The sequence below is a fragment of the Bombina bombina genome, chromosome 3, assembly GCF_027579735.1.
Source record: "Bombina bombina isolate aBomBom1 chromosome 3, aBomBom1.pri, whole genome shotgun sequence".
NCBI classification, from domain to species: domain Eukaryota; kingdom Metazoa; phylum Chordata; class Amphibia; order Anura; family Bombinatoridae; genus Bombina; species Bombina bombina.
This window is the reverse complement of record NC_069501.1, coordinates 504,942,393-504,969,956: the sequence shown is the minus strand read 5'-3', so window position 1 is coordinate 504,969,956 and position 27,564 is coordinate 504,942,393. Positions and strand designations below refer to the sequence as shown.

General features: G+C 41.0%; 1 protein-coding gene across 1 annotated transcript in view; it reads right to left on the bottom strand.

Moving 5' to 3' along the window:
* MYBPHL (myosin binding protein H like) overlaps positions 1-27,564 on the bottom strand; it is a 147,070-nt gene that overhangs the window by 35,884 nt on the left and 83,622 nt on the right. Inside the window, exons 7-8 of the mRNA XM_053706885.1 lie at positions 11,641-11,800; positions 1,021-1,157 (exon numbers count right to left, since the gene is read on the bottom strand). Of these exons, the coding sequence (XP_053562860.1) occupies positions 1,021-1,157; positions 11,641-11,800 (297 nt within the window). The remainder of the gene's footprint in view (positions 1-1,020; positions 1,158-11,640; positions 11,801-27,564) is intronic.

Here is a 27,564-nt window from a genome sequence, read left to right as displayed (position 1 = left end):
AAAAAAGGAATCAATTTCTTCAGACACCAAACTTCACCTTCTCCATTGACAGAGGCAAAGAGAATGACTGGGGATTATGGGTAGTGGAGTGACATTTAACAGCTTTGCTGTGGTGACCTTTGCCTCCTCCTGCTGGCCAAGAGTGATATTCCCACTAGTAATTGATGACGTTGTGGACTCTTCATATCTTAGGAAAGAAATATTGTTTTATATACTGTGAATATAATTAACCCACCTTTTTGAGTTAAGATGATGCTATTGTTCCACATTTGATAGTATGTTGTATAATAAGCAGCAATGGGACTGTAAGGTTTGTATTATTTTAAGGTCTATAATGTGGATAGTAATATCTTTGCAGTTGTTTCCTTTCACTTGCTTACACATTTTTTTTGTACCTGTGTTTCCTTAATAAAAAGAATAGAAAACAAACATACTAGAGAAAACATCATTTTGGCCCTATTACTTAAAGTGACATCATACCCAAATGTTGAAGCAGTTGAAAGTGATGCAGCATAGCTGTAAAAAGATGACTAGAAAATATCACCTGAACATCTCTATGTAAAAAAGGAAGATATTTTACCCCAAAATTTTATCAGTAGCCACATTCCATTGTAAAAGGACTTTAAGCAGCCAATAAGGATACTAGTCCCAGGACTTGCAAGGGAGCATGTATCTGGCATGTACTGTGATGCTATTTCCCTACTTATGGAAGTTTAATATGAAATCTCCTCAGATCAAAGCATGACCTCAGCAATGCTAATTCTGATTGGCTATTGTTTTTGTTTTTTCACCTTGCAGCTGGACAGTAGCTGAAGTATTACTGTTTACAGAGCACTTACTCTGGTGAGCTCAAGAACTTTTGAGGTAAAATATCTTCCTTTCTTACATAGAGATGTCCAGGGGATATTTTCTTGTCAGCTTTTTACAGTTCTGATGCATCACTTTCAAGTGATTTAGCATATTTGTATTATGTCCCTTTAATTAGCCCCTACATTGTATTACTAAACATTACAATCTTACCTTTGGACTGCCACGCACACAACAAAATAGTTTTGTACTGTATCCAGTAGTGCTTGATCGATTGCTGAGCTGCTGGGTAAACTTAGGAGCTTCTCCAAAATCCTTCTCCTTATATTCAGGAGTTGTATAAGTAATTCCTATGAAAAAGGTGTTGTACCAGAAATCATTATTTTTGGCCAGCTGAGCATTCTGGGAAGTTTTCTTACGTATCAGGCTATTAATACACATTTATTAAGGCAGGGTTATAAGATACAGTTATACGTAAGGATATACATTCAATAGTTTAGGTCTAGATAAATAGAGAAGCAAATATGTTGTCCTGAGGGCAAGATTTATTATGAGGTGAATGATCTGATTGGTTGCAGGCTCGCTCATTTGAGACTGCAACTGATATTTATGAAGCTAGCGGCGATTTACACAGCTGCTTCATAAACCCTCTCACTAATTTGGAGTTTGCGGATGAAAAATCACCTCAGATTCATTCAAATGGGTGATTGACAAGCCCTACTCTTACGCGATTGGTTGCATGAGGGTAGGGGGGTATACTTGTACAAGCGTTTGCTCGTGCAATGTTAAAGGGATATGAAACCCCAAATTTTTCTTTCATGATTCAGACAGAGCATGTGATTTCAGATAACTTTTCAATTTACTTCTAATTAGCTAATTTGCTTTGTTTTTTTGTAATTCTTTGTTGAAAAAACATACCTAAGGTAGGTTTAGGATCAGCAATGCATTACTTGGAGAAAGGTGCTGATTGGTGGCTGGAAATAAATGCCTTTTGTCATTGGTTCACAAGATGTGTTCAGCTAGTTCCGAGCAGTGCTTTGATGCTCCTTCAACAAAGGATACCAAGCGAACAAAGCAAATTGGATGATAGAAGTAAATTGGAAAGTTGTTTAAAATCGCATGCTCTGGGGCCTATCTATCAAGCTCCGAATGGAGCTTGATGCCCTGTGTTTCTGGCGAGCCTGCAGGCTCGCCAGAAACAGCAGTTATGAAGCAGCGATCACAAAGACCGCTGCTCTATAACCTGTCCGCCTGCTCTGAGCAGGCGGACAGACATCGCTGGAAATCAACCCGATCGAGTTGCAGGGGGCGGCGTTGCACCAGCAGCTCTTATGAGCTGCTGGTGCAATGCTGAATACGGCGAGCGTATTGCTCGCCGTATTCAGCGAGGTCTGGCGGACCTGATCCGCACTGTCGGATCAGGTCCGCCAGACTTTCTTAAATAGGGGCCTCTTTCTGAATCATAATACAAATATTGGGTTTCATGTCCATTTAAATATGGGGAACAAATGGGCCACACAATCTGCGATCAGGGGCGCGATCCGATATCGATCGCAGTTTGCGGCGCAAGCGAGGGAACCGGCGTCGCCCGCAGTTTCAGCTCGCAACTCGAGCCATCCCATATAGGTCGCCGTCAGATGCTAACGTGCCGTAAGTCTGACAAACCAGCGATGTCCAGAAATCTGCGTAAGTACAAATTTCTGGCGTCGCCAGTGACTTGCGCCACGTTAGAATCTGCCGGCGCCTATAAAACCTGACTAAAGTCTAAAACACCCGCACTGTCTAACACGCCTCCCTAACATAGCCCGCACTGTCTAACACGCCTCCCTAACATAGCCCGCACTGTCTAACCCTCTATCCGCTATCCCCCCTCACTAGCCTAACAATAAAAATGCTATTAACCCCTAAACCGCCGCTCCTTTACCCCGCCGCAACCTAATAAAATTATTAACCCCTAAACCGCCGCTCCCGTACCCCGCCGCCAGCTATATTATATCTATAACCCCCTAAAGTGAGCCCCTAACACCGCCGCCATCTATATTAAAATTATTAACCCCTAATGTAAGCCCCTTACACCGCCGCCATCTCTATTAAAATGATTAACCCCTAATTTAATCTACCTACCCCGCCGCCAGCTATATTATCTATATTAACCCTAAGTATATTATAGTTAATATAGGTATTACATTATATATATTAACTATATTAACCCTAATTATATTAGGGTTAATATAGTTACTATAGTATTTATATTAACTATATTAACTCTATCTAACCCTAACTAAATTTATATTAAATTAATCTAATTCATTAATAAACTAAAATGTTCCTATTTAAATCTAAATACTTACCTATAAAATAAACCCTAAGATAGCTACAATATAATTAATAATTACATTGTAGCTATGTTAGGGTTAATATTTATTTTACAGGTAAATTGTTAATTATTTTAACTAGGTATAATAGATATTAAATAGTTATTAACTATTTAATATCTACCTAGTTAAAATAATTACCCAATTACCTGTAAAATAAATCCTAACCTAAGTTACAAATACACCTACACTATCAATAAATTTAATAAACTACTAACATATATCTAAAAATACAATTAAATTAACTAAACTAAATTACAAAAAAAAACAAACACTAAATTACAAAAAATAAAAAAAAGATTACAAGATATTTAAGCTAATTACACCTATTCTAAGCCCCCTAATAAAATAATAAACCCCCAAAAGAAGAATTCTTCCTCCGGCGATGTCTTCCTCCAAGCGGCAAAGAAGAATTCTTCCTCCGGCGACGTCTTCCTCCAAGCGGCAGCAAAGTCTTCATTCTTCCGGCGGCATCTTCAATCTTCTTTCTTCGCTCCGCCGCCGCGGAGCATCCATCCCGGCCGACTGCTGAACTTGGAATGATGTACCTTTAAATGACGTCATCCAAGATGGCGTCCGCCGAATTCCGATTGGCTGATAGGATTCTATCAGCCAATCGGAATTAAGTTAAAAAATTCTGATTGGCTGATTGAATCAGCCAATCAGATTCAAGTTCAATCCGATTGGCTGATCCAATCAGCCAATCAGATTGAGCTCGCATTCTATTGGCTGATCGGAACAGCCAATAGAATGCGAGCTCAATCTGATTGGCTGATTGGATCAGCCAATCGGATTGAACTTGAATCTGATTGGCTGATTCAATCAGCCAATCAGATTTTTTTAACTTAATTCCGATTGGCTGATAGAATCCTATCAGCCAATCGGAATTCGGCGGACGCCATCTTGGATGACGTCATTTAAAGGTACATCATTCCAAGTTCAGCAGTCGGCCGGGATGGATGCTCCGCAGCGGCGGAGCGAAGAAAGAAGATTGAAGATGCCGCCGGAAGAATGAAGACTTTGCTGCCGCTTGGAGGAAGACGTCGCCGGAGGAAGAATTCTTCTTTGCCGCTTGGAGGAAGACATCGCCCGGATCGGATCAGGAGTTCGGCCCGGTGTGGTGAAGACAAGGTAGGGAGATCTTCAGGGGGGTAGTGTTAGGCTTTTTTAAGCGGGGTTTGGGTGGGTTTAGAATAGGGGTATGTGGGTGGTGGGTTGTAATGGGGGGGGGGTATTGTATTTCTTGTATGCAAAAGAGCTGAATTCTTTGGGGCATGCCCCACAAAAGGCCCTTTTAAGGGCTGGTAAGGTAAAGAGCTTTGAAATTTGTTGAATTTAGAATAGGGCAGGGAATTTTTTTTATTTTGGGGGTTTATTATTTTATTAGGGGGCTTAGAATAGGCAGGGGCGGACTGAGACCAACCAGGGCCCCCGGGCAAAAGTGTTGGAGGGGCCCCCACCTCCTCTTTGCTTCATCTAAATACTTTTTCCGCCCCTCCTCTACCCTATTGCCCCTCCCATCTCCTATGCCTCTCCCACATCCATTGCCCCTCCCCATCATGTTTTTAATTGCCATATAAAGAGACAAAAAAAATTCCCTTAAATATTTTTAATAAGAACTAAATATTGTAAATGTGCAAGTGAAGGAGGGAAAGGAGAGAGAGACAGAAGGAGAGAGGGAGAGACAGAAGGAGAGAGGGAGAGACAGAAGAAGGGAGGGAGAGAGAGACAGAAGAAGGGAGGGAGAGAGAGACAGAAGAAGGGAGGGAGAGACAGAGGCAGGGAGGGAGAGACAGAGGCAGAGGAAGGGAGGGAGGGAGATGCAGAGGGAGGGAGAGACAGGGGAAGGAAGGGAGAGACAGAGGGAGGGAGGGAGGGAGGGAGGGAGGGAAGGAGAGAGAGGAAGGGAGGAAAGGAGAGAGAGGAAGTGAGAGAGATGAAGGGAGAGAGAGAGAGGAAGAGAGAGAAAGAGAGAGAGAGAGAGAGAGAGAGAGAGAGGGAGGGGGAGGGATGGAGAGAGAGGGGGAGGGAGAGAGGAACGGAGGGAGGGAGAGAGAGGAACGAACGGAGGGAGGGAGAGGGAGGAAGGGAGAGGGAGGGAGAGAGTAAGGGAAGGAGGGAGAGAGAGAGGAAGGGAGGGAGGGAGAGAGTAAGGGAGGGAGATACATGCACAGAATCACAGATACACACACACACATACATACATGCAGAGATGCACACACAAACACATACATACATACATGCACAGAGATACACACACACATACATATTTTTCTAAACTGGAGGTCCATTCCAGCTCATTTAAATGTCCATAACAGTAGAAGTGTATTCATAATCTTAACCCTTCTTTGTGCCACAGGACATACAGTACATACATGCACAGAGATACACACACACACACATACATGCAGAGATGCACACACTAACACATACATACATGCACAGATATAAGCACACACTAACACATACATACATACATGCACAGATATACACACACACACATACATGCAGAGATGCACACACTGACACATACATACATACATGCACAGAGATACACACACACACACACATACATACATACATGCAGAGATGCACACACTGACACATACATACATACATGCACAGATATACACACACATACATGCAGAGATGCACACACTGACACATACATACATACATGCACTGATATACACACACATACATGCAGAGATGCACACACTGACACATACATACATACATGCACTGATATACACACACATACATGCAGAGATGCACACACTGACACATACATACATACATACATGCACAGATATACACACACATACATGCAGAGATGCACACACTGACACATACATACATACATGCACAGATATACACACACATACATGCAGAGATGCACACACTAACACATACATACATGCACAGAGATACACACACACATACATGCAGAGATGCACACACTGACACATACATACATACATGCACTGATATACACACACATACATGCAGAGATGCACACACTAACACATACATACATGCACAGATATACACACACACATACATGCAGAGATGCACACACTGACACATACATGCACAGATATACACACACATACATGCAGAGATGCACACACTAACACATACATACATGCACAGATATACACACACATACATGCAGAGATGCACACACTAACACATACATACATGCACAGATATACACACACACACATACATGCAGAGATGCACACACACACACAGATATAGACAGACATACACATATATATGCAGGGACATGCATGGTTTTATATATATATATATATATATATTTTAAATACTCTTGGGACTTTTTCTAAACTGGATATCCATTCTAGCTCATTTAAATGTACATAACAGTGGAAGTGTATTCATAATCTTAACCCTTATTTGTGCCACAGTACATACAGTATTTTTTGTATTTCTTTAGAGCATAAGAACTTCTAGCAACTAACTCACAGACTGACTGACCTCTATCACATAGATGCTGCTTCAAGTGCCGTGCAGTAGTTGTAAATTTAAACCGGAGAGCATCTTCTCCCTCATGACCTCCTGCCCTGCAGCATTCATAGGATAACACTGATTCACAATTTAACCCCATGGCTACCAAAAAGGGCTGCAATACACTGTTTAGGATTAGGAATAAACTGCAGTCCTTTCTGGGAGCCAGGGAGTTAAACTGTTTTCAGCATGTTACGGAGTTTTGTTTTTTTAAGAAAATTCAAGGTTCAAGGGTGAAGAAGTGACTGTGTTTACCGGGGCTGTGTTAGATCACATATTTTGCAGATTGCAAGGTTCACAATGACTTAAATCTAAGCCAGTTACGCAGATTTGATGCTAGTGAGAGAGATGAGTTTACTGTAGTGTTGATGATCATTTAGGAGAGCTGCTTATTAGAAATCTCTGTATCTGCAAATAATCAGAGGCCAGTATGTGAGTAAACTACTTTGTTAACAAAGTAGTTTACTCACATACTGGCCTCTGCAGTAAACACATCTCTCTCACGATCATCAAATTTGCATAACTGCCTTAGTTTTGTAATCTTGTAATAATCTGCAAAATACAGATTAGCTCACATAGATAACTCCCTCTCCCCAATAAGAGATACAGTCAGCCGTTTGCTGCTTTGCTCTCACTCCTCCTCTCCTACCGGTCCGGTTTCCCTGAGTCTTATCTGCTTAGCTGCCGGCTGCTCCAGCCAGCCCTCCTGTTCTAACTCTGATTCATTCAGCCGGACAAAGCAAACATGACTGAGAGTGTGGGCTGGGCCTCCCAGGTGACTTACCGTTACCTCCGGCGGGTGGCTTCATCTCTTGCGACCTCGTCTGACTCAGTCCTCCTCTGGCTTCAGCTCCTTCACCACACGTGGCCACACACACTGTACTGCTTCAGTGCAGTTAAAATTGTGTGCGCATGGCCGGCGTGTGGGCGGGTGGAGCTCTGTTGAGCTGAGCAGGAGCCACAGGGTGTATTGGGTAGGGGTATTAATCATTTGACACAGTGACACGTGAGATCCCCCCCCTCCCACCAGTACAAAATCAAGCCATCAAATTTTTTATTTATTACATTTAAAATTATTATTATTTTTTTTAAATCCTGCTGCAGTATGATACATGGCATGGGGCCCCTCTTAGAGGCAGGGCCCTCGGTCCAGGGCCGATTTGCCCGACCTATCAGTCCGCCCCTGCAGAATAGGTGTAATTAGCTTAAATATCTTGTAATCTTTTTTTTATTTTTTGTAATTTAGTGTTTGTTTTTTTTTGTAATTTAGTTTAGTTAATTTAATTGTATTTTTAGATAGATGTTAGTAGTTTATTAAATTTATTGATAGTGTACAGTGGCGTCGCTACAGGGGGGCTAGGGGGGGCATTTGCCCCCCCACGAAAATGGCTTGCCCCCCTGCCTGCCCCCCCACCGCAACTACAAGCCCCGGCACTTTTATAATTCTTCTGGAGGACCAGGAGGGACTAGGATGAGAGTCAGGAGTAGTATCAATGTGAGATTATTTATTTTTAAATTGTGTTAATTTGTGTATATTATTTACTTTTATTACTGTGTTCTATCCTAATTTTGAGTCATCGTGCATCTCAGTGAAGTCCCTGACCGACCGCCGACTGGCTCTTTCAATTCAAATTTGGAGTCCCGCCTCACGTCACAGCAGAGCACGTGCCTCATGCCGGCTCACCACGCGGCAGCTAATATTACCCTAACCCCAGCCATCAGGTGTAATGGCATCATCATGCTGTGCTGTGCTGGCCTGGCATTTTTTGCTCCGTCCTCCTCTCCTCCAGATCAGTTGTCAGTTCAAGTGGTCACGATGTTCCCTGCTTGAATTCACAGCAGAAACATCATGACCGGAGACTCTGGAGAGGAAGAGGGTGGGAGGAGCAAGCCAGCAGCAGGTGATGTAACTTGTCACTGTCTGTGTGTGGCTGGCGGCGTGTGCAGATTCTGGCAGAAGCGCGGGGGAAGGAGGCAAGCTGGGCTGACAGTGTGGCACAGTCTGTGCTGCTGTCTCTCTGTCCTCGCTCTAACTGTCTATGTGGTGGTGGAGCATTGGTTGCATTGAAGACCGGCGGTCTGTGTGAAGTCATCCCCGGTAAGAGACTCAAGCTCAGCTGATTCTGGTTGGTTAGGAATTTATCGGATAAAAAGATGATCAGTCATGATATAGATGATAATATATGATATATATACATAACGTTTTAACACAGTCAACAGAAAATTCATGGATAGGATCAATGTTACATCCATCCATGAATGTTCGGTTGAGTGTGAAAGTGTTAAAAAAAATATCCCCAAGGCCAAATTTGTTATTTACAAACGTTAAAAAAGTTAGTATCATCATGGTATATTATCATGGATGGATGTTACATCCATCCATGATCATGAATGTTCTGTTGAGTTTTAAAACGTTAAAAAAAAATCCCCCAATTTGTTATTTACAAGCTTTAAAAAAGTTGGTATCATGGTATAGTAAGTTCATCTACTTCCTGCTTGGTAATTGGGTCTGCAAGTTGACTTCAGGAGCAGCAGGACAGTCAACCATTATTAAAAAATCATTAAAAATATAATTTAAAAACAAAACAAAACAGAAGAGAATACTATGATGGCATGGCTCTGGTCTGCACCCTTAAAAGTTATAATCTAGTCAAAATTAAAATGCATCATTTAGATAGAGCAGCAATTTTTCTAATTTACTACTTTGATAATTTTTTCTTCATTCTCTTGGTATCTTTTTTTTTTTTTTTTTTTTTAAAGCAAATATGTAAGCTTAGGAGCTGGCCCATTTTTGGTTCAGAACCAGGGTAGCACTTGCTGATTGGTGGCTACATTTAGACACCAATCAGAAATCCCTACCCAGGTTCTGAACCAAAAATGGGCTAGCTCCTAATCTTAAATTCTTGCTTTTTCCAATAAAGATACCAAGAGAATGAAGAAAAAATTATAATAGGAGTAAATTATAAAGTTGCTTAACATTGCTGCTCTATCTGAATCATGAAAGTTTAATTTTGAATAGACTGTAACTTAAATATCCTGATTGTGAATTACCAGACACAAAAGGTAGAAAAATAGGTAGAACAGCAAAAAGTAAATTTTTATAGTTAATATATAGTGGTGTTTATTTGTTATAAATGTTAATTAGTCAATGCTAGTTATGATGTGTGTTTTAAGTTTTGACTAGAATATTCCTTTACCTTTAATTTTTTTTTATCATTAACAATAATGAACCTTTAATACGGCTGCCAATGTAAAATTGGTACATGGAGTATTAGATAGTTACACAAACACTCCACACCAACAAACAGTCAGGGTCTGTTCATTGGTCTTCATTAGTGACATATTTAAAATAGGAGATTATTTACAGAGCCCTGGTGTTTGCTGAAATTGATTTAAACTATAAAGAAAAGCTTTTGAGAGTTTTCCTCTCTTTCTCAGGTCTGAAGCAATACCTGAGGAAGAAAGGAAAACTGTTTAAAGCTTCTCTTTTAAGTATTAGGTTAGTACAATAAAAAGGTATCATTGCACACCGCATTACTCTGGTATTTTGAATCTTATTTATGTATTATTTAGTTTATTTTCAGTGGTATGACTTAGTGGTGAAAATTATTAGTGCCCCCCCAGTTTGACTGTGGTATCTTATGTGCCCCCCCTATATATTTTTCCTAGAGTCGCCACTGATAGTGTAGGTGTATTTGTAACTTAGGTTAGGATTTATTTTACAGGTAATTGGGTAATTATTTTAACTAGGTAGATATTAAATAGTTAATAACTATTTAATATCTATTATACCTAGTTAAAATAATTAACAATTTACCTGTAAAATAAATATTAACCCTAACATAGCTACAATGTAATTATTAATTATATTGTAGCTATCTTAGGGTTTATTTTATAGGTAAGTATTTAGATTTAAATAGGAACATTTTAGTTTATAAATGAATTAGATTAATTTAATATAAATTTAGTTAGGGTTAGATAGAGTTAATATAGTTAATATAAATACTATAGTAACTATATTAACTATATTAACCCTAATATAATTAGGGTTAATATAGTTAATATATATAATGTAATACCTATATTAACTATAATATACTTAGGGTTAATATAGATAATATAGCTGGCGGCGGGGTAGGTAGATTAAATTAGGGGTTAATCATTTTAATAGAGATGGCGGCGGTGTAAGGGGCTTACATTAGGGGTTAATCATTTTTATATAGGTGGCGGCGGTGTAAGGGGTCAGATTAGGGGATAGATAAGGTAGATGGCGGCGGTTTTAGAGGCTCACAGTAGGGGGTTAGTTTATGTAGATGGCGGCGGGGTCCGGGAGCGGCGGTTTAGGGGGTAATAACTTTATTAGGGATTTCGGGGGGGGGGATCGCGGTTGACAGGTAGATAGACATTGCGCATGCGTTAGGTGTTAGGTTTATTTTAGCAGATCGCGGTTGACAGGGAGATAGACATTGCGCATGCGTTAGGTGTTAGGTTTATTTTCTAGTTAGTTTAGGGAGTTACGGGGCTCCAATAGTCAGCGTAAGGCTTCTTACGGCTGCTTTTTGTGGCGAGGTGAAAATGGAGTAAGTTTTCTCCATTTTCGCCACGTAAGTCCTTACGCTGCATATTGGATACCAAACTGCGCGGGTTTGGTATACCTGCCTATGGCCCAAAAAACTGCGGGCGACGGCAGAAATATACGCGCGTAACTTCTAGGTTACGCCGTATATGTGATACCAAATCCGCGCAAATATTGGCGTCGCCGGCTTTTGCGGGCGACGCTTTATATCGGATCGACCCCCAGATGCAGACAGGTACACAACATGTGGATCCTGTCCTTTCGCAAATTGATAAATCTTACCAAAAGTATAAGTACCAGTTGGAATAATTAGAAAAGCATAATGGAGAGTTATAGACTATGTTTACTAACCTGTTTTTTTAATTAGAGCACAATCTTTAGTTACAGTAGCTTTCTCGCTTAATCCACATAAGTTTTCTGAGAATACTCTAAAGAAATAGGAGTTTCCGATGATAAGATCTGAGACGGTGCAGTTTGTCTGGTGGTAATGCTCAAGGACAGTAAACCATTCCTGCAGAAAAAAATAAGTAAATAGAGGTATGAATATTGAGATACCAATGATTTTTAAAAGGGTTAATAGTCCCTAAGTGTTTCACACAACCCTCTGAGCAAGAATTATAAGTTAATTTCAATTTATCGAATACTTTTTGAATTTTTTTATTCCCAATGAATTAATAAATATGAATACACTTTGCAATGTATATTTATTATTTATTTTGCTTGCATTAGTGAAAAATAAGGCCTAGATTTGGAGTTTGGCGTTAGCCATGAAAACCAGCGTTAGAGGCTCCTAACGCTGGTTTTAGGCTACCTCCGGTATTTGGAGTCACTCAAAAAAGGGTCTAACGCTCACTTTTCAGCCGCGACTTTTCCATACCGCAGATCCCCTTACGTCAATTGCGTATCCTATCTTTTCAATGGGATCTTTCTAACTCCGGTATTTAGAGTCGTGGCTGAAGTGAGCGTTAGAACTCTAACGACAAAACTCCAGCCGCAGGAAAAAAGTCAGTAGTTAAGAGCTTTCTGGGCTAACGCCGGTTCATAAAGCTCTTAACTACTGTACTCTAAAGTACACTAACACCCATAAACTACCTATGTACCCCTAAACCGAGGTCCCCCCACATCGCCGCAACTCGATTAAATTTTTTTAACCCCTAATCTGCCGACCGCCAACTACGTTATCCTTATGTACCCCTAATCTGCTGCCCCTAACACCGCCGACCCCTATATTATATTTATTAACCCCTAATCTGCCCCCCACAACGTCGCCGCCAGCTACCTACACTTATTAACCCCTAATCTGCCGACCGCAAAGCGCCGCCACCTACGTTATCCTTATGTACCCCTAATCTGCTGCCCCTAACACCGCCGACCCCTATATTATATTTATTAACCCCTAATCTGCCCCCCTCAACGTCGCCTCCACCTGCCTACACTTATTAACCCCTAATCTGCCGAGCGGACCGCACTGCTACTATAATAAAGTTATTAACCCCTAATCCGCCTCACTAACCCTATAATAAATAGTATTAACCCCTAATCTGCCCTCCCTAACATCGCCGACACCTAACTTCAATTATTAACCCCTAATCTGCCGACCGGAGCTCACCGCTATTCTAATAAATGTATTAACCCCTAAAGCTAAGTCTAACCCTAACACTAACACCCCCCTAAATTAAATATAATTTTAATCTAACGAAATTAATTAACTCTTATTAAATAAATTATTCCTATTTAAAGCTAAATACTTACCTGTAAAATAAATCCTAATATAGCTACAATATAAATTATAATTACATTGTAGCTATTTTAGGATTAATATTTATTTTACAGGCAACTTTGTAATTATTTTAACCAGGTACAATAGCTATTAAATAGTTAAGAACTATTTAATAGTTACCTAGTTAAAATAATTACAAAATTACCTGTAAAATAAATCCTAACCTAAGTTACAATTAAACCTAACACTATACTATCATTAAATTAATTAAATAAAATACCTACAATTACCTACAATTAAACCTAACACTAGACTATCAATACATTAATTAAATACAATATCTACAAATAACTACAATGAAATAAACTAACTAAAGTACAAAAAATAAAAAAGAACTAAGTTACAAAAAATAAAAAAATATCTACAAACATAAGAAAAATATTACAACAATTTTAAACTAATTACACCTACTCTAAGCCCCCTAATAAAACAACAAAGCCCCTCAAAATAAAAAATGCCCTACCCTATTCTAAATTACTAAAGTTAAAAGCTCTTTTACCTTACCAGCCCTGAACAGGGCCCTTTGCGGGGCATGCCCCAAGAAGTTCAGCTCTTTTGCCTGTAAAAAAAACATACAATACCCCCCCCCAACATTACAACCCACCACCCACATACCCCTAATCTAACCCAAACCCCCCTTAAATAAACCTAACACTAAGCCCCTGAAGATCTTCCTACCTTATCTTCACCATACCAGGTTCACCGATCCGTCCTGAAGAGCTCCTCCGATGTCCTGATCCAAGCCCAAGCGGGGGGCTGAAGATGTCCATGATCCGGTAGAAGTCTTCATCCAAGCGGGGCAGAAGAGGTCTTCCATCCGATTGAAGTCTTCATCCAAGCGGGGCAGAAGAGGTCTTCCATCCGATTGAAGTCTTCATCCAGGCGGCATCTTCTATCGACATCCATCTGGAGCGGAGCGGCAGCATCCTGAAGATCAGCCAATCGGATTGAACTTGATTCTGATTGGCTGATTCCATCAGCCAATCAGAATATTCCTACCTTAATTCCGATTGGCTGATAGAATCCTATCAGCCAATCGGAATTCGAGGGACGCCATCTTGGATGACGTCATTTAAAGGAACCGTCATTCGTCGTTCAGTCGTCGGCCAGGATGGATGTTCCGCGTCGGAGGTCTTCAGGATGCTGCCGCTCCGCTCCAGATGGATGTCGATAGAAGATGCCGCCTGGATGAAGACTTCAATCGGATGGAAGACCTCTTCTGCCCCGCTTGGATGAAGACTTCTACCGGATCATGGACATCTTCAGCCCCCCGCTTGGGCTTGGATCAGGACATCGGAGGAGCTCTTCAGGACGGATCGGTGAACCTGGTATGGTGAAGATAAGGTAGGAAGATCTTCAGGGGCTTAGTGTTAGGTTTATTTAAGGGGGGTTTGGGTTAGATTAGGGGTATGTGGGTGGTGGGTTGTAATGTTGGGGGGGGGTATTGTATGTTTTTTTTACAGGCAAAAGAGCTGAACTTCTTGGGGCATGCCCCGCAAAGGGCCCTGTTCAGGGCTGGTAAGGTAAAAGAGCTTTTAACTTTAGTAATTTAGAATAGGGTAGGGCATTTTTTATTTTGGGGGGCTTTGCTGTTTTATTAGGGGGCTTAGAGTAGGTGTAATTAGTTTAAAATTGTTGTAATATTTTTCTTATGTTTGTAGATATTTTTTTATTTTTTGTAACAGTTCTTTTTTATTTTTTGTACTTTAGTTAGTTTATTTCATTGTAGTTATTTGTAGATATTGTATTTAATTAATGTATTGATAGTCTAGTGTTAGGTTTAATTGTAGGTAATTGTAGGTATTTTATTTAATTCATTTAATGATAGTATAGTGTTAGGTTTAATTGTAACTTAGGTTAGGATTTATTTTACAGGTAATGTTGTAATTATTTTAACTAGGTAACTATTAAATAGTTCTTAACTATTTAATAGCTATTGTACATGGTTAAAATAATCACAAAGTTGCCTGTAAAATAAATATTAATCCTAAAATAGCTACAATGTAATTATAATTTATATTGTAGCTATATTAGGATTTATTTTACAGGTAAGTATTTAGCTTTAAATAGGAATAATTTATTTAATAAGAGTTAATTTCGTTAGATTAAAATTATATTTAATTTAGGGGGGTGTTAGTGTTAGGGTTAGACTTAGCTTTACGGGTTAATACATTTATTAGAATAGCTGTGAGCTCCGGTCGGCAGATTAGGGGTCAATAATTGAAGTTAGGTGTCGGCGATGTTAGGGAGGGCAGATTAGGGGTTAATACTATTTATTATAGGGTTAGTGAGGCAGATTAGGGGTTAATAACTTTATTATAGTAGCGGTGAGATCCGCTCGGCAGATTAGAGGTTAATAAGTGTAGGCAGGTGGAGGCGACGTTGAGGGGGGCAGATTAGGGGTTAATAAATATAATATAGGGGTCGGCGATGTTAGGGCAGCAGATTAGGGGTACATAGGGATAATGTAAGTAGCGGCGGTTTACGGAGCGGCAGATTAGGGGTTAACAATAATATGCAGGGGTCAGCGATAGCGGGGGCGGCAGATTAGGGGTTAATAAGTGTAAGGTTAGGGATGTTTAGACTCGGGGTACATGTTAGAGTGTTAGATGCAGACGTAGGAAGTGTTTCCGCATAGCAAACAATGGGGCTGCGTTAGGAGCTGAACGCGGCTTTTTTGCAGGTGTTAGGTTTTTTTTTCAGCTCAAACAGCCCCATTGTTTTCTATGGAGGAATCGTGCACGAGCACGTTTTTGAGGCTGGCCGCTTGCGTAAGCAACTCTGGTATCGAGAGTTGAAGCTGCGTTAAAAATGCTCTACGCTCCTTTTTTGGAGCCTAACGCAGCCTTTATGTGGACTCTCAATACCAGAGTTATTTTTATGGTGCGGCCAGAAAATAGCCGGCGTTAGCTTTGCGGGTCCTTACCGACAAAACTCTAAATCTAGCCGTTAGAGTCTGGGAATCAAATTCTGTAACCTAAGTATGCTGCAAAATTGTCTTAACCAGTTACCTACTACGCAGTGATTGCTTAAAGCAGTTAAACTTATTTACAGCTAGTCCGAATTGGCCATAGTGAAGGGAAGATAATACAATAAGAAGAAAAACATAATGTATGCTTACCAGATAAATTCCATTCCTTCCTGGCAGGGAGAGTCCACGACTTCATTCCTTACTGTTGGGAAATACAACACCTGGCTATGAAGAATGAAGCCACAATAGATCAGATTTGTAAGGTGGCTACCTGGTCCTCCTTACACATTTTTTCCTTGTTCCCTCGGCAGAATGAATGGGGAATAGGGAAAGTGGGAGGGATATTTAAGCCTTTGGCTGGGGTGTCTTTGCCTCCTCCTGGTGGCCAGTTGTTGTATTTCTCAACAATAAGAAATGAAGTTGTGGACTCTCCCAGCCTTATGGATGGAAAAAACAATTTTGCAGCATATTTAGAGGGACATTCCGGTCAAAATTGAAATGCACATAGATGAATTACATATTTGAATAGAAATATATTTCCAATATACTTATATTGGCAAAAATGTCTCTAGTAAAAGTTATCACTGTTTTAGTGTTAGCATTTTTCTCTGCACGTGCATGTGAAGCATAGCTAGATATTCTCAGGACAATAGCATTTTACATACTGCAGCTACACAGAGAGCAAGTGGGGCTTGTAATCAAGTCAGCAATGATGCACATTAAGTCTTTACCCGATGGTACAAGCACCTTAGGCTCTCTGAGCAAGTGTTGAGTTTAAAATGCTGGTGCACGGTGCATACTTAAAGGGACAGTAAAGTCAAAAAATATAATTCATGATTTAAATAGGGCATGTAATGTTAAACAACTTTCCATTTTACTTTTATTACCAATTTTGCTTTGTTCTCTTGGTATTCTTAGTTGAAAGCTAAATCTAGGAGGTTCATGTGCTAATTTCTTAGACCTTGAAGACTGCCTCTAATCTGAAATCATTTTGACAGTTTTTCACCACTAGAGGGCGTTAGTTCATGTGTTTCATATAGATAACATTGAGCTCATGCACGTGAAGCTCCTAGGAGTCAGCACTGATTGGCTAAAATGCAAGTCTGTCAAAAGAACTGGAATAAGGGGGCAGTTTGCAGAGGCATAGATACAAGGTAATCACAGAGGTAAAATGTGTATTATTATAACTGTGTTGGTTATGCAAAATTGGGGAATGGGTAATAAAGGGATTATCTACCTCTTTAAACAACAACAATTCTTGTGTTTACTGTCCCTTTAAATACATTTTTGAAACAGCTATAACTTTTACTAGAAGCATTTTTGCTAATACATGTATATTACAAAAATGCTTCTATTAAAAAATTAAATCAACTGGGTGTATCCCAATTTTGACTGAAATTTCCATTTAAGCTACAAACTTTGACGTCCAGTTTCTCTAGAGTGTGGAAACTATTTTTCTAAAAATAATTACATTTTGCAGCAAAGGCAAGCAAAGAAAATAATGCATGTCTAGTGTTTCATTATTGAAAGTGAAACGTCATTGCAATATACATTCATAATTTATTTTGCTTCCTTTTGCTGTAAAATACATCTGAAAAATAAAAAAGTTATACAGCCAGTATAACAAATAGGGGGCTTTCAACCCTAAATATAATATCTAAAAAATATGTACAAAGCAGAGAAATTATTCAAAATCAATGGATAATAACCTCAGTACAAATAACATAATCCTAATGGAGTATATAAAAATGTAGCAAAACAATAAAAGATCAAATAAAATATATAGAAGGCAACGCCCTGCGAACGGTCCCATGGGTTCCTCACCAAGGTCTAGGGCGCCACATAGCATAATACAGTAATAGATTGAAAAAGACAAACGGATGGTAAGTGCTACTCACAAAATAATAGCACCATCCAGGTGCTAATCAGGCAGGGACCTCAAAGCCTCCCCACTAGCAATCTATAGCATCCCTCTCATGTATGTGAAGGATCAATTCTGGTGAACGGGTCACCTCCGCACCAGTTTGCCGGAGTTGATTCTTCACATATACAAGAGGGGTGTCCACTCCCAGCAGGGCTTTCTATCCAGGACCGCTATGTGGCACCCCTGTCTTTTTGCAGATATTGAAAATGCATCTGAAATGTGTATTTGTTTTTTTTAAGAGAGTATTTATGTTTGTTTCATTGAATATGCAAATGTATTAATTTGCCTGATGATGGCTGTAATATTGTTGCTGCAATAATCAGTGACGGGAAAGAACAAGGAATGGAAACAGGAACTCTATGATCTTAACAGAAATGTAATGCTTATTTATTATATAAAAGAAATATATATAAAAAAAGTGTACTTGTTCCACTTTTTCCCAGGGAGACTTGGGTAATACTTTTAACTAATTTTCTGTGAGCCAGTTAACCCCCACACACACACACCTCCCTCACCTTATCTGTACCAATTTGATATTTCTCCAACATTGGTGTGTCCGGTACACGGCGTCATCCATTACTTGTGGGAATATTCTCTTCCCCAACAGGAAATGGCAAAGAGCACAGCCAAAGCTGCCCATATAGCCCCTCCTCGGGCTCTGCCCCCCAGTCATTCTCTTTGCCGCTCTGAACAAGTAGCATCTCCACGGAGATGGTGAAGAGTATGTGGTGTTTAATGTAGACAAGTGGTTGTTCCACTGGCTTGTGAGTATCCGCGCTGCTATCGGTGACTGAAAGAAATCAAGAAATTTACTCTCACCTCTGTTCGTCTCATCCGTCTTACCCCTCCCGTTGGGTCTCTCCGCTCTATCCCTCCGCTCTGTGGCGGTTGCGGGATTCTTCCAATGGCGTCTGACGTCACTCCCTCGTGACTGATCCTGACCAATGGGGGGCAGACTTAGCGAACAGTCGTCCAGGCAACTGTCAGTTTACACCGGTCTTGGCAGCAGAAAAAATTGCAGGTAAATGCCCGTAGCTCCCTTGGGCAAACCCGGGCCACACGCCCTTTAGCAGCACACAAAAGGCCCTCTCCTTGGCCGAAATTTTCAAAAATATACAAGAATTGCCGCTTGGGTAAAAGTATGAAAAGCTTTATTCAATCAATTAAAATCCTTATTGCTAACGTGCAGTAAACGTTAAATAGAAACGATTCATCACAGAATTAGGCCAGTCTGACGCGTTTCGGCTCTTATGCCTTATTCATAGACTACATTTGCTCAATCTTCCTGTGGGGCTTTAAATGCCCCCTCACAATCTCATTGGTTGCCTACTACTGTGAGTTTTCATTCTCCTCCCTCTTGCTTGTCTATCATTGGTTACTATAAGTATCTCCCAACACACCTCTAGATGGATGGGCAGCGGGGAATCTAGCGAACAGTTTGTGTCATACCTCAATAGCAACGAAGTGGGCCTGTCCTTCACTTCTTGTTTTGACATAAACCAGGTGGACTACCTGGATATAACATTAATTGGTGATGTCATTGCCAGTGAGGTAAAGACTAAACTCTACACGAAGCCCATCTCAGCCAACTCTCTAATCCATGCAAGGAGTAGCCATCCCCACCATCTGCATTATGGTGTGGCAAAAGGTCAACTAATCAGAGCAAAACGCAATTGTACAGAAGACTCTGATTATGTGACCGAAAGTACAAAATTGGTTCAGAAACTGAGAGAGAGGGGTTATCCGGAGGGCCCAATAAATAAAGCTTTGAAGGAAGTTAATGGCATACCGAGAGGTATGCTGTTAAAGCCCAAACCCCCCAAACAAAAAGATAAAAGTGAAATCACATTCGTAACAACTTACACCAGTCAGTTTAATGAAATCTGCAACATTATTAAAAAGAATTTGCGGATACTGAGAGGTGATGATGTATTGAAAAATGTGGTTGATAGGGGGTGTAGATTTGTCTCAAGAAGGAATATCACCATTGGCAACATGATATCACCCAGTATGTTGAAAAAACCAAAGAAGGAGAGTAGCTGGTTAAGCTGTAAAGGGCACTATAGATGTGGCACAGGGAATTGTACAGCTTGCAAATATACAATAGTCAGTAAGGTATTTCAATCCTCACAGACGCATAAGGTTTATGAATGTCAAAAGTGTACAAACTGTAGAACCGAATATGCAGTGTATTTGGTGACATGCCAGCAGTGCAGACTACAATACGTGGGGTGCACCTCTAGGGAGGTACGAGCAAGAATTAGGGAGCACCTTAACAATATTGATAAAGAGAGGACCCCTACTGGAGTGGCCAAACATTTTTTGAGTGTCCATCAGGGAGATGTTAGTGCCCTTAAATGGACCGTAATAGATGTGATAGACAAACAACCCAGAGGAGGTAATAGGACAAATGAACTGTTCCGTAGAGAGGCATACTGGATTTTCACATTGAGTACACGCAGACCAGCAGGTCTCAACATCAAAGATGATGTAATAAATTTCTGGGAATAATCATTTTGGACATGGGGACAGGTGCATACCTGACTACAGTACAATAACTATTATAAGTAAAACATTGATACACATCTTGATATGTGGTGGGTTGCTTCTGTCTCCATGACCAAATAAAATATGAATAACTTTGCACGAGAAATTGATGAACTAAATTTTTATCCATTTACACTCAAGAAAATCCTTAGCTAATATAAGTGTTAACTAGCACTCCAAGAATCGCTAATATTCGGGACAAAACAGTGAGTAGGCATTGAGCAACCAAATTAAATTTGCACAAATAAATAAAGGTGCAGCTCAATAAACAGAGTAGTTTCTATAGCCTAATACACAATATTTGTCCCGAAGCTTGTAAATAATGATTGCATTATGCAGCTCTCTGGATGCAAGAGGCATCAGACTAAAATGAGTGCAAAGAGTTAACATACAGCTGAAATATTCAGCTGTTGATTAGACAAGACCGAGAAGGGGACTGTATCTAGAGGTGTGTTGGGAGATACTTATAGTAACCAATGATAGACAAGCAAGAGGGAGGAGAATGAAAACTCACAGTAGTAGGCAACCAATGAGATTGTGAGGGGGCATTTAAAGCCCCACAGGAAGATTGAGCAAATGTAGTCTATGAATAAGGCATAAGAGCCGAAACGCGTCAGACTGGCCTAATTCTGTGATGAATCGTTTCTATTTAAAGTTTACTGCACGTTAGCAATAAGGATTTTAATTGATTGAATAAAGCTTTTCACACTTTTACCCAAGCGGCAATTCTTGTTTATTTTTGTATGTGGTGTTTAGTTGTATTTTTTTATTCTTCTATCAAGAGTTTGTTATTTTAAAATAGTGCCGGTTTGTACTATTTACTCTAAAACAGAAAAGGATGAAGAGTTCTGTTTAAAAGAGGAGTATGATTTTAGCAGCAGTAACTAAAATCAATTGCTGTTCCCACGCAGGACTGTTGAGCCCAGAGAACTTCAGTTGGGGGGAACAGTTTGCAGACTTTTCTGCTCAAGGTATGACTAGTCCATTTTCTAACAAGACTGAGTAATGCTAGAAGACTGTCATTTTCCCTCTTTGGGATCGGTTTGGGAACGTTTTTAGACGCCAGGCAGTCATTTAGACACCTTCCCAGTCAGGAAGGGCCTTTCACTATAGTAGGCAGAGCCTCATTTTCGCGCCATAATTGCGTAGTTTCTTTTGGATGCAGTGCATGTAGCTTAATGTGAGAGGGTCTGGTGGTCATTGAAAACGTTCCTGGAAGGCTTATTTCGGTATCGTATAACCCCCAAGGACAGGTGAAGTCGCAGCAAACGCTGTGGCTGGGACTGTAGTGGGGTTAAAATTGCTAATTGATAAAACAGCTCCGGTTTCCTCATTTAAGGGGTTACAAGCTTGAAAATTGGGGTGCAATACTTTAAAAGCATTAAGACACTAGGGTGAAAATTTGGTAAAGATTGGATATTTGCTTCATAGTTTTTCACACATTCAGAAATAAAGTGTGCTCTGTTTAACATTTAAAGAGACAGTAACGGTTTTGTTTAAAAACGTTTTTTTTGCATTATTAGCCTGTGTAAGCCTGTCTAACATGTCTGTACCTTCAGATAGAACATGTTCTGTATGTATGGAGGCCAGGGTGGTCCCCCCTTCAAAAGTATGTGATAATTGTGCCATGGCGTCCAGACAAAGTAAGGACAGTACTGTCACATTTAATAAGGTTGCCCATGATGATTCCTCAAATGAAGGTAGTGGGGATAATTCTTCATCCTCTCCTTCTGTGTCAATACCAGTTATGCCCGCGCAGGCGACCCCTAGTACATCTAGCACGCCAATGCTTGTTACTATGCAACAATTAACGGCAGTAATGGATAATTCCATAGCTAATATTTTATCCAAAATGCCAGCATTTCAAAGAAAGCGTGATTGCTCAGTTTTAAATACAGTGAAGCAAGAAGGCGCTGACGATAATTTATCTGTCATACCCTCACACCAGTCAGAAGTGGCAGTGAGGGAGGGTTTGTCGGAGGGAGAACTTTCTGATTCAGGAAGAATTTCTCAACAGGCAGAACCTGATGTTGTGACGTTTAAATTTAAGTTAGAGCATCTCCGCGCATTACTTAAGGAGGTACTAACTACGCTGGATGATTGTGACTCTTTGGTCATTCCAGAAAAATTGTGCAAGATGGACAAATTCCTAGAGGTCCCGGTGCACCCTGATGCCTTTCCGATACCTAAAAGGGTGGCGGACATAGTGACTAAGGAGTGGGAGAAGCCAGGCATTTTGTCCCACCTCCTATATTTAAGAAATTGTTCCCCATGGTCGACCCAAGGAAGGACACATGGCAAACAGTCCCTAAGGTTGAGGGGGCAGTTTCTACGCTAGCCAAACGCACGACTATTCCCATTGAGGACAATTGTGCTTTCAAAGATCCTATGGATAAAAAATTGGAGGGTTTGCTTAAAAAGATTTTTGTTCAGCAAGGTTACCTCCTCCAACCAATTTCGTGCATTATTCCTGTCACTACGGCGGCGTGTTTCTGGTTCGATGAACTAGAAAAGTCGCTCAATAAGGAGACTCCATATGAGGAAGTCATGGACAGAATTCACGCACTTAAGTTAGCTAATTCCTTTATTTTAGATGCCGCTTTGCAATTAGCGAGATTAGCGGCGAAAAATTCAGGGTTTGCAATTGTGGCGCGCAGAGCGCTCTGGCTAAAGTCTTGGTCGGCGGATGTATCTTCCAAGACAAAATTGCTTAATATACCTTTCAAAGGTAAGACCCTTTTTGGGCCAGAATTGAAAGAAATTATTTCAGACATCACTGGGGGGAAGGGCCATGCCCTCCCACAGGATAGGCCTTTCAAGGCTAAGAATAAGTCCAATTTTCGTTCCTTTCGTAATTTCAGGAACGGACCGGCTTCTAACTCTGCAGCCTCTAGACAAGAGGGTAAACGCTTCCCAGGCTAAGCCAGCTTGGAAACCAATGCAAGGCTGGAACAAGGGTAAACAGGCCAAGAAGCCTGCTGCTGCTACCAAGACAGCATGAAGGGGTAGCCCCCGATCCGGGACCGGATCTAGTAGGGGGCAGACTCTCTCTCTTTGCTCAGGCTTGGGCAAGAGATGTTCCGGATCCCTGGGCACTAGAAATAGTCTCTCAGGGTTATCTTCTAGAATTCAAGGAACTTCCTCCAAGGGGGAGGTTCCACATGTCTCGCTTATCTTCAGACCAAATAAAGAGACAGGCATTCTTACATTGTGTAGAAGACCTATTAAAGATGGGAGTGATACACCCAGTTCCAACAGTGGAACAAGGTCAGGGGTTTTACTCAAACCTGTTTGTAGTTCCCAAGAAAGAGGGAACTTTCAGACCAATTCTGGATTTAAAAATTCTAAACAAGTTTCTCAGAGTTCCATCGTTCAAAATGGAAACCATTCGAACAATTTTACCTACAATCCAGGAGGGTCAATATATGACTACCGTGGATTTAAAGGATGCGTACCTACATATTCCTATCCACAAAGATCATCATCAGCTCCTAAGGTTCGCCTTTCTGGATAAACATTACCAGTTCATGGCTCTCCCGTTCGGTTTAGCCACTGCTCCCAGAATTTTCACAAAGGTGCTAGGGTCCCTTCTGGCGGTTCTAAGACCGAGGGGCATTGCAGTGGCACCTTATCTAGACGACATTCTAATTCAAGCGTCGTCTCTTTCCAAGGCAAAGGCTCATACAGACATTGTTCTAGCCTTTCTCAGATCTCACGGGTGGAAGGTGAACGTAGAAAAGAGTTCCCTGTCTCCGTCAACAAGAGTTCCCTTTTTGGGGACAATAATAGATTCTTTAGAAATGAAGATCTTCCTGACAGAAGTCAGAAAGTCAAAGCTTCTAAACGCTTGTCAAGTTCTTCACTCTATTCTGCAGCCTTCCATAGCTCAGTGCATGGAAGTAGTAGGATTGATGGTTGCAGCAATGGACATAGTTCCTTTTGCTCGAATTCATCTAAGACCATTACAACTGTGCATGCTCAATCAGTGGAATGGGGACTATGCAGACTTGTCTCCACAGATTCAAGTAGACCAGGTAACCAGAGACTCACTCCGTTGGTGGTTGACTCAGGATCACCTGTCTCAGGGAATGAGTTTCCGCAGACCAGAGTGGGTCATTGTCACGACCGACGCCAGTCTATTAGGCTGGGGCGCGGTCTGGGATTCCCTGAAAGCTCAGGGTCTATGGTCTCGGGAAGAGTCTCTTCTTCCGATAAACATCCTGGAACTTAGAGCGATATTCAATGCTCTCCGGGCTTGGCCTCAACTAGCGAAGGCCGGATTCATAAGATTCCAGTCAGACAACATGACGACTGTAGCTTACATCAACCATCAGGGAGGAACAAAGAGTTCCTTGGCGATGAGAGAGGTATCCAAGATCATCAAATGGGCGGAGGATCACTCCTGCCATCTATCTGCAATTCACATCCCAGGAGTAGACAACTGGGAGGCGGATTATCTGAGTCGTCAGACTTTCCATCCGGGGGAGTGGGAACTCCACCCGGAGGTCTTTGCCCAGTTAACCCAATTATGGGGCATTCCAGACATGGATCTGATGGCGTCTCGTCAGAACTTCAAGGTTCCTTGCTACGGGTCCAGATCCAGGGATCCCAAGGCGACTCTAGTGGATGCATTAGTGGCGCCTTGGTCGTTCAACCTAGCTTATGTGTTTCCACCGTTTCCTCTCCTTCCCAGGCTCGTAGCCAGGATCAAACAGGAGAAGGCCTCGGTGATTCCGATAGCTCCTGCGTGGCCACGCAGTACTTGGTATGCAGACATGGTGAATATGTCATCGGCTCCACCATGGAAGCTACCTTTGAGACAGGATCTTCTAGTACAAGGTCCATTCGAACATCCAAATCTAGTTTCTCTGCAGCTGACTGCTTGGAAATTGAACGCTTGATTTTATCCAAGCGTGGGTTTTCAAATTCAGTGATAGATACTCTGGTTCAAGCCAGAAAACCTGTGACTAGAAAGATTTACCATAAAATATGGAAAAAATATATCTGTTGGGGTGAATCCAAGGGATTCTCCTGGAGTAAGATTAAAATTCCTAAGATTCTCTCCTTTCTCCAAGAGGGTTTGGATAAAGGGTTGTCAGCGAGTTCTCTAAAAGGACAGATTTCTGCTTTATCTGTTTTGTTACACAAACGACTGGCAGCTGTGCCAGATGTACAAGCTTTTGTACAGGCTTTGGTCAGAATCAAGCCTGTTTACAGACCCATGACTCCTCCTTGGAGTCTAAATTTAGTTCTTTCAGTTCTTCAAGGGGTTCCGTTTGAACCTTTACATTCCATAGATATCAAGTTACTATCTTGGAAAGTCCTGTTTTTGATTGCTATTTCTTCTGCTAGAAAAGTTTCTGAATTATCTGCTTTGCAGTGTGATCCACCTTATCTGGTGTTCCATTCAAATAAGGTTGTTTTGCGTACTAAACCTGGTTTTCTTCCAAAAGTAGTTTCTAACAAGAATATTAACCAGGAAATAGTTGTTCCTTCTCTGTGTCCGAATCCAGTTTCAAAGAAGGAACGTTTGTTACACAATTTAGATGTGGTCCGTGCTTTAAAGTTCTATTTAGATGCAACAAAGGATTTCAGACAAACTTCATCTTTGTTTGTCGTTTACTCTGGTAAGAGGAGAGGACAAAAAGCTACTGCTACCTCTCTTTCTTTCTGGCTGAAAAGCATCATCCGATTGGCTTATGAGACTGCCGGACAGCAGCCTCCTGAACGAATCACAGCTCACTCTACTAGGGCTGTGGCTTCCACATGGGCCTTCAAGAACGAGGCTTCTGTTGATCAGATATGTAAGGCAGCGACTTGGTCTTCTCTGCACACTTTTGCCAAATTCTATAAATTTGATACTTATGCTTCTTCGGAGGCTATTTTTGGGAGAAAGGTTTTGCAAGCCGTGGTGCCTTCTGTCTAGGTAACCTGATTTGCTCCCTCCCTTCATCCGTGTCCTAAAGCTTTGGTATTGGTTCCCACAAGTAATGGATGATGCCGTGGACCGGACACACCAATGTTGGAGAAAACAGAATTTATGCTTACCTGATAAATTACTTTCTCCAACGGTGTGTCCGGTCCACGGCCCGCCCTGTTTTTTTAATCAGGTTTGAAAAATTTCTTTCTCTATACACTACAGTCACCACGGCACCCTATAGTTTCTCCTTTTTTTCTCCTAACCGTCGGTCGAATGACTGGGGGGCGGAGCCCGAGGAGGGGCTATATGGGCAGCTTTTGCTGTGCTCTTTGCCATTTCCTGTTGGGGAAGAGAATATTCCCACAAGTAATGGATGACGCCGTGGACCGGACACACCGTTGGAGAAAGTAATTTATCAGGTAAGCATAAATTCTGTTTTTAAGATGGATTATCAGTTTTGCATCAACAACCATGGTGATGGTGAACCAGTGCTAAACCAATTTAAGGGAATAGAAGAGGACAGGCTACCCCAGTCTCTTTCATTAACTGCACATGTGCAAACAGAGTTCATACTATGGGGTCAATTTATTAAGCAGCGGATGCTGCTTCGGAGCCCCATCGTTTCAAGTCTGCCTGAAACTGAAGTTAAGACGCAGCAATCGTAAGAGCGCTGCTCCTTAACTTCTCCGCCATCTTTTAGGTCCGGGTGATTGACGGCCCCTGCTAGCGGTTGATTGGACACCAGTGAGCAGGGGGCGGCATTGCACAAGCATTTCACCAGAAATGCTTGTGCAATGTTAAATGCAGACATGATTCGCTACAGCTAATCATGTCCGCTCCCCTCTTAATAAATCTACCCCATAATCTGCGTATTAGTTTGTTATTGGTTAGCAAGGTTCCTTTTGTTTTGGGGGACAGGGAAATCGGTGAAATGAAAAAACAACAACCCATAAAACAATCTTATTGTTTGACAAAATAAAGTTGCATTTTTTCATTAATTTCAAGCAACTTTCTAATATACTTCTATTATCAAATTGTCTTAGTTTTCTTGGTATCTTTTGTTGAAAAGTCAGAACTTAACTCAAGAGCGTACACGTGTATGGAGCACTATATGGCACAATTATTTACAAGAA